General features: G+C 49.9%; 1 protein-coding gene across 1 annotated transcript in view; it reads left to right on the top strand.

The window, feature by feature from the left end:
- Window positions 1-8,448, top strand: part of LOC308127782 (activin receptor type-2A-like) — a 32,683-nt gene extending 24,235 nt beyond the window's left edge. The window contains exons 5-11 of the mRNA XM_080493097.1: window positions 3,833-3,976; window positions 4,084-4,227; window positions 6,415-6,560; window positions 6,632-6,746; window positions 7,022-7,160; window positions 7,311-7,441; window positions 7,529-8,448. Of these exons, the coding sequence (XP_080349223.1) occupies window positions 3,833-3,976; window positions 4,084-4,227; window positions 6,415-6,560; window positions 6,632-6,746; window positions 7,022-7,160; window positions 7,311-7,441; window positions 7,529-7,723 (1,014 nt within the window). The 3' untranslated portion in view covers window positions 7,724-8,448. The remainder of the gene's footprint in view (window positions 1-3,832; window positions 3,977-4,083; window positions 4,228-6,414; window positions 6,561-6,631; window positions 6,747-7,021; window positions 7,161-7,310; window positions 7,442-7,528) is intronic.

The following is an 8,448-nucleotide window of genomic DNA, read 5'->3' on the forward strand; positions in this document are numbered from 1 at the left end:
AAGAAGGGTGTGAGGCAGCAGATTTTATTTTCCGGTTTCCTGCGGTCTGCTGACTGAGTGTAATGCACCACGGCACCCTGCCATCGGACAAAGGATCCAGTGACTCCCCCGAGAGACGCAGCCCGACGAGTCCAGCCCAGAGAATCCAGAAGGTAGAAACGATCCTGCTGGATCTCATCCTCCTCACTTTGATTTCCATCAGCCAGAACATTGTGACCACTGACATGAGCAGTGAATGCTTATGGTGCAGATCCAACCCCTGTCAGTCAGAGAGGCAGCACAGGTTGTTCACCAGCACAGGTCGTCCACCAGCACTGACCGCCAGCTGCTGTCTGCTCTGATGGATCAAGTGTGTCTGCAGCTCCCGTGAGGACTGGAGGCTGAGCTGGATATTTTGGCTTTTAAGTTTGTATTGGACTGGACTTCTGGCACATTTCTACTTATGGACTGATCTAAGAACAATTCTTTTGACTGCTTTTGGCCTTATTTGACTCTAGTTTAGGATATAGTTCAGATTGCCCTTGAGCTGGATTTGGGTGTATTCATCAGAACTGGTTTGAGAAACATGATGGCCAGTTTCAGATGTTGACATGGCCTTTTAAATCCTGGATCCTGGTGAAGGTTTGGCTCCGGGAACTACGGCACACACTCGGAGGGTTGGTGGACTCTGTGCTAGGGCGGCTCACAGAGGCCGGCTCAGCCAAACACAGGTGGTCTTAATGTTATGGCTGATTGCTGTGTTTGGATACTTGACGAAGACTTTCATGGTCCAATTGATGGACGCAAGAATCTGGAGTCCGACAGAGTCTGATCTGAGCAGAGATCTGGTCTCACTGAGCAAGAATGTGTTTCTTCATGCTGATGACTTCGTTCCACAACGCCAGCGACGCACAACAACAACAGAAACAACCTCATCGGCACCAGAGTCATAACGGATCTAACCAGCTCTGGAAACAAGAAATACAGGATTTAGTGTTAGTGGCGCTTTGCTGAGTTACCATCGGACTGCACAGGGAACGAGAGCAGAACTCTAACCCTTCCTCCTGCCAGTGCTCTGGTGTTTTTACCAGCTCATTGAGACCATGAATGACACAAGTCCTTCAATGATCCCTTATTGTTAAAAGCACAGTCAGAATTGCGAAGGTTGCATTATCAGGCACAATAAGCAGAAATTTGAAAAGAGAAGTGGACACATGAATCAGCTGCTTCAGAAACCAGGCTCTGGAATACAACAGGCCCCACAAATACAAGGAGCAGAATTACAATAATATATAACCACTCCGAGGACTGCAGGCCTTGTCCTTGAACTAAAACTCACTTTCCCCTCACTTCTTTCTCATGCAACAGCGTTTGGACAAAAGACGTCCTGAGATAAGAAGTGTGGCTCCGTTTTCATCCTCATTTGTGGTCACATGAACTTCTTTGCTGTGCGTGTCTTTGTGTCAGTCGCTGATGGGTGTCGGGACCAGGACTTTTCCTTTTGGACAAACGGTGGACATCTTCTCCATGTTGGAGCTGAGAGCCTTGCTGACCAACAGCCAGAATCTAAACCCCAACGGGGGAAACGCCTGTGTTTATGTGCTCTATGCCATTTTTGCTTCAAGCTGAATATGTGACATATTGTCCTCTGGTCAGGTTTTTAATGACAGGAAGGTTCACCACCCGACTGGAAGCGAACAATCCTCAAACTCTCCCAGATGTTTTCTGGGCCTGAGCCACTTCACCAAGGGAACAAACTACGGCGTGGTGTGATTCCGCATCCATAACAGATGTAAAGAAGTGTTGCTGTGAAGCTATGGATTCATTCTTTAGCTCAGTACAACGTGTTCTGGAAGATGTTTTTGAAGGTGAGACCATTTGGGCCTCAGCGTTGGGCTGGGTCGGTGTGAACGCTCGCTGCTCCAGCAAAGACTGTGTCACTCTGAGGCTCTGTTTCCTCCTGAAACACTGCATGCTGGACACCTGGGGGGACAGACACACCTGGACAGGTGAGGACAGACACACCTGGACAGGTGAGGAAGCTGGAGGAAACCCCACACAGGGAGAACATGCAAGCTCTACTCAGAAAGGCCCGGCTGGTATTTGAACTCATGATTTTCTCCCTGTGAGGTGAGAGCTAACCACTACTCCACCGCGCCGCCCCATCAGGGATCTTTAATGAAGATACAGCATCGTAGTGACCAGACCACAAGCATCCTGCATGGTTATCAGGCTCAGCAGGACGTATCCAGTGACGGTAGATTTAAAACTAGAACAAAGTTTATTTTCTAAATTTACAATGTGGGATTGTTGACAATGTAAATATAAATTAAAATCCTTCCCAATGTTGGACTTTACTTGTAGTGATGCTGTGAAACGGAACTTTCCATTTTTTCCCAGACAAAAACTCCTAAACACATTTCTTCCAATATTCATCTCAGTTTCTATTCCTTCTGTTTCTACGTTAGAGGATCTGGAGGTTTTCAATATTCTGATCTTTGATAGTATGACAAGACTCAGTGAATGGAAACTGTGTGTGTGTGTGTGTGTGTGTGTGTGTGTGTGTGTGTGTGTGGCGGGGGGGGGGGGGGGCTCAGGGTCTCAGGGTCTCCAGACTTGCTTCAGTTCAAGCGAAAACATGAAGACAGGCAGCAGTGTGAGTTTCTTGTTCAGTGACAGCGGCGGCGATACTGAAGCATGAAGAGAAGTCTGGATTTTACAGCAGCGGATCTGGTTTCATCGAAGGCCATCAGTCATGTGCTCGTCTTCCTCCTCTTTCTCCTCCACCTTTTATCATGTGGAAATGTGACTCCTGCTGCATGCTTCTTTAAACCCCATCTGTCTCTCTCTTTCTCTCCCCCGTCCATGCGCTCTCCCCCCCACCCCCTCTCTCTGTCCTTGCTCTCTCCCCCTCTATCTGTCCTAGCTCTCTCTCTCCCTCCCTCTGTTCTAGCTCTCTCCCCCCCCTCTGTTCTAGCTCTCTCGCCCCCTCTCTGTTCTAACTCTCTCTCCCTCCCTCTGTTCTAGCTCTCTCCCCCCCCTCTGTTCTAGCTCGCTCCCCCTCTCTGTTCTAACTCTCTCTCCCCCTCTCTGTTCTAACTCTCTCCCCCCCCTCTGTTCTAGCTCTCTCGCCCCCTCTCTGTTCTAACTCTCTCTCCCTCCCTCTGTTCTAGCTCTCTCCCCCCCCTCTGTTCTAGCTCTCTCCCCCCCCTCTGTTCTAGCTCTCTCTCCCCCTCTGTTCTAGCTCTCTCTCCCTCTCTCTGTCCTTGCTCGCCCTCAGTGTGAAGTCACATGTGAAAGTGATCACTGTAATCCTGATCACCAGCTGTGTTTAACCTACTTTACGTTTGGATCACTTGGCTTCACTCGCTCTACTTGTGTTTGTGTGGATTAGCATGAATCCAGAGCGCACGCATGACCTTTGACCTGCCAAGTTTGGACTCGGCGGCTCTTTTCCATCCTGTCGCACACTTCCACTCATTTTTCAGTTTTTTTCTTTCCCTGCTCTCTGGATTCAAATTGGAAAGCGTCCAGTAACAACCCGGCTTCAGTAAACTCAAGCCGCCCTGAGGGTTTGAATTGAATTTAAAATGGATGAAACCTTGTTATGCCGAGTTCTCGTAGCCTTAAAACATGACCAAACATAAAGACACACTTATACTGTCAATTAGGAGACGTTGGCATTACAAAATTAAAGGGACTCAGTGGAGAGTCTCAAGGTGGGAGTACTTCTGCTTTAAACTCCTCAGGCAGGCTGAGTCTCAACCCCTGATCACCCTCATTTCTGATGTAATGCTCTTATTCTTTTAAGTAAAGAGTTGAAGATGAGCTCTTTTCTTCCCTCTGTCTGCAGGACCCCGGACCCTCGCCCCCGTCCCCCCTGCTGGGACACAAGCCACTGCAGCTGATTGAGGTGAAAGCCAGGGGGCGCTTCGGCTGCGTGTGGAAGGCCCAGCTGCTGAACGACTACGTGGCTGTGAAGATCTTCCCCATTCAGGTATCACTCTGGACCTTAGTGGAGCTTCAGTCAGAGGAAACGAGGAGGAGGAGGAGGAGGAAGACTCCAGACATGAAGGTTTGGTGACGATGTGATCTGCTGTGCAGGACAAGCTGTCCTGGCAGAACGAGTACGAGATCTTCAGCGTGAACGGCATGAAGCACGAGAACATCCTCTACTTCATGGGTGCTGAGAAGAGGAACAACAACCTGGACCTGGAGCTGTGGCTCATCACTGCCTACCACGACAAGGTGACTATTTCCTGCTTACAAAGTTACTGAGAATGACAAGTAACTAGTTCCTAGGTCAGTCTAACACGCCAGTGAACCGTCAGTTTCAGATGATGCTCACAATGAAGCTCCTGAACGGAGACAAGCAGAAGCTCTCAACCTCTTTTCATCAGAGGAGCCTTTCTCATTAGATTCACATTAGGACTTACCTGGGAGGGGGCGGAGCCCAGAAGGTTCCCCCCTTCATCTGGTTGGGTGGCGTTCACGTCCACTTTAGAGACCGGATCAAACTGCCTGGAAAACCTCACACAGTTACACCAGCTGCTGTGCTTCATGCTGTTATTTGTTTGTTTGTATTTCTGTTCATAAGTCCTGATTATGCAGGCAGCCTGGGTTGAGGCCGTGTTAGGCCTGCTGCGCTCCACTCCGCCTCTCCTGGAGCTTTTTAAAGTGCTCTGTGTTTTGGGGTCATTACTGGAGAGGTGCAGTGACTCTGCTTCGCCTCACTTGCTTCAGTCTTTCCTGCCAGACCCAGAATCGGAGTCCGCATGCTTAAACAGCCTCTTTCCTGCATGAATGAATTTTGAAAAATTAAAGGCTGTGGGTGTGGCGGTGGAGCTCTCGCCCAACAATAGCGCTCCCACCCCTGGAGGAGAACTGCATGTGCTCAGTGGCCTCTCTCCAAGAAGACATACAACTGGAACCTGGTGAAGGCTTTGTTAAACCGTCTACCTCGGCAGCAGCAGGATTTCAGACTTCCTTGTCTCCTTAACGGCTGAATTATGCTCCATGTTTGTTGCATCTAAGCAGCTTTATGCATTAGGATTTGCAGTAGCTCCACGAAGCTCCCTGTATCTTAATCTGTTCCTGTCTTGACAGTGTAGACATCGAGGCCTCCCTGGTGGAGAACGTCTTCGTTTTATTGATGATTGGTATTTTCACACTTTGTGCCGGAGCTGAGCCAGGCGGTAAAAACACAACATGCAGGTATAAACATGCACACTGAAAAGCATTTCTGTTTGTCCTGGAGCTGAGCTGCCGAGTGAAAACGATTTGTTCTAGAGCAGTCTGCCCTCTGGTGGACGCTCTGTGTAACTGCAGCTGTCTGTGGCCTTGCCAGAAGTGACCTTGTATTGCATTGACATACATTATGTAAGAACAAAGATGGTGTATGAAGGATAAGGAAGGAAAGGGATGCTGCCTGCATGCTCACCTGGAAATCTGGGCTCTACACTGTTCTTTTCTGTTTCAATCTGACCTTCCTGCTCATTTCATTTGATATAAAAACATGTTTTCAAATGTGAAAACATCGAATGGCACTTATTATTATTATTATTATTATATGTGCAAAAACAAGGTAAGATAATTTGAACATAGTATAATTGCACACAAACCTCAGCTTTGATCAGGACCCCTCCATTTATAGACTAAACATTTAAAGATCAGCTATCAAACAAGCAAATCAACAATCAGCCGATTAGAGATTTGAGCTTTTTTATTTTTTAATGAGCAACAGCAGCTCGACATTTAAATCTTCATGACTGCTATGATGTGAGGGAGTGCATCAGTATGCATCATACACAGACTTGTTCCAGAGGTGGGAATCATTACTGATCTCTCATTCACTCTTCTTTCTTCACACCAATGAATGTACTTGTCTGGCAGTTTCTTGTATTAACCGTTCAGCCTAATTGATCACATTGGTCCAAGTGGGACCTGGAAATGCCCCTGAGAGCGTGAGGTTGTCTTGTATTGTTCAGCTGAGTTCTCATCACAGGAGCTGCAGCACAGAGAGGAACCTGCTCAGAAACACAGATGCTGTCAACAGGCCGTTTAAAGCCTATCAGAAGCAGCCAGGATGAAGTGTGGCAGTAGAATGATCCTGCAGAGAAACACTGAGGCGGGGCAGCTTCTATCTGGAGACAATCAGCGATTGTTCAGGGAAAAGGTATAAAGGTATACATGTATTTCACTGGTCAGATGCCCCCTGTGGTGGTCTGATATCTGGACCAGTGCTTCAGTTTCTCTCTATGGAAATAATCAGGAAGGTGAGACTGTAGTCCAGCCAGCTGACTGGTCAGCTTCTGTCAGTCACCATCGAGTCCCCGAGAGCCTTGAAGGTAAAAGTTGTGTGATTAAGAAGTGTGGTGGTGAAGTGAGGACAGTTATAGAAGTGTTTGCTCACACTGAGTGTGTCTCCTGGCCCAGGGCTCTCTGACAGACTACCTGAAGGCCAACGTGGTCTCCTGGAACGAGCTGTGCCACATCGCCCAGACGGCGGCCCGCGGCCTGGCCTACCTCCACGAAGACATCCCGGGACACAAGGACGGACACAAGCCCTCCATCGCCCACCGGTGAGTACCAGTCCACCGTGTGAACGCTGGACTCTTCTCACCTCCTTTAACTTCCTGCCTTTGTGCTTCAGGGATATCAAGAGCAAGAACCTGCTGCTGAAGACCAACCTGACGGCCTGCGTGGCCGACTTCGGCCTCGCGCTCAAGTTCGAGGCTGGAAAATCAGCCGGCGACACACACGGACAGGTACATAGAGCAACATTAGGACCTCACAGTCTTCTTACTGTCATGTGTGTTGAGATGTTACACTCCTCCAGTTTGTTTGGAAGCAGCTGCATGGTTCAGGTACACAGTCACCTCTCCTGATACATGAATCCTCCACTGGGTGGCAGTGTAGAGCCACTTTCAGCCAGCTCTTCATTTGCCCCAGACCAAGGGGGTCCTGGACTGCAGGTCAGGGTCCTCTGGTCTGTGGTCCTTGACTGGACGCTTCTGACCTTTGACCTGGTGTTGTCCTGCAGGTGGGAACGCGTCGCTACATGGCTCCTGAAGTCCTTGAGGGCGCCATCAACTTCCAGCGCGACTCCTTCCTGCGTATCGACATGTACGCCTTCGGCCTGGTGCTCTGGGAGCTGGCGGCTCGCTGCACCGCGGCGGACGGTGAGCACACACACACACACACACACACACACACACACACACACACACACACACACACACACACACACACACACACACACACACACACACACACACACACACACACACACACACACACACAGGGTTGACAGAGTAGTTGGTGTGCTCCAGGGCCGGTGGATGAGTACATGCTGCCGTTCGAGGAGGAGGTGGGGCAGCACCCGTCGCTGGAGGACATGCAGGAGGTGGTGGTGCATAAGAAGCTGCGGCCCTGCCTACGGGACTGCTGGCAGAAACACACGGTGAGCTTTGTGTTTGTCCGAGTGCGGTGTCTGGCCGCTCCGCTGTGATTGGCTGCTGCTCACGCGCCCCCTCCCCCCTCCCCCCAGGGACTGGCCATGCTGTGTGAGACCATCGAGGACTGCTGGGACCACGAGGCGGAGGCCCGCCTGTCGGCCGGCTGCGTGGAGGAGCGTATCAGCCAGATGCAGCGCCAGGGCCCCGTCATCGGCCCCGAGGAGATCGTCACCGTGGTGACCATGGTGACCAACGTGGACCTCCCGCCCAAGGAGTCCAGCTTATGATGGGCCGGCCCGCCGGTACTGAGCTGTCAGAACACGGATCAGCAGGAGGGGAGACACGGCCGGCCCTGGTTGGTTGGCCGAGTCTTGTTTTCTTCTTCTTCTTTGTTTTTTCCTCTTTTTCCTCCTACTTTTTGTTTGTTTTCCTCCTTTTAAGTGCGGGCCGCTACTCACGTTCAGGAAACCGCCGGCGCCCGCCTCACGCCTCCGCTCCACCGCCTCCTTCTGAGAAGTGTGCCTGAGGATTCAGACTTTGGCCTCCAGAGCTTTCAGGATATTCTCAGTGCTCAGTGACATGCAGCGTGGACGACAGACGTTTTCCTCATGTATTGTTTTTATACACACACACTCACACACACACGCACACACACACACACACACACACACACACACAGGAGGGCGTTGAGTCCTGCTTGATTTTTCTATGGAGAGAGGAGATCTTGCAGAGGAATTTCACAGAACTCTCAGTGCATTTTAATGTAAAAAGTTTTAAAAAAGACGAGCGCCGGGCTCTCCATACCTTTGCTGTTTTCTCGTGTGCGTTTTTTGAAGAAACGACTATCGTTCTGCCAATAAGCAAACGGCTTCTGAATGTTTATAGTGTAATGCTGCTGTACATAGTGTATCATGGACCCAGACAACTTGGTAATCAAGCTTATTTTAGAGGGGGAAGGGTGGAGGGGGGTCCATTTTCAAGCATTACGACGATAAAAAAACCATAAACCTCC

The sequence above is a fragment of the Lipophrys pholis genome, assembly GCF_963383615.2.
Source record: "Lipophrys pholis genome assembly, chromosome: 23".
NCBI lineage: Eukaryota > Metazoa > Chordata > Actinopteri > Blenniiformes > Blenniidae > Lipophrys > Lipophrys pholis.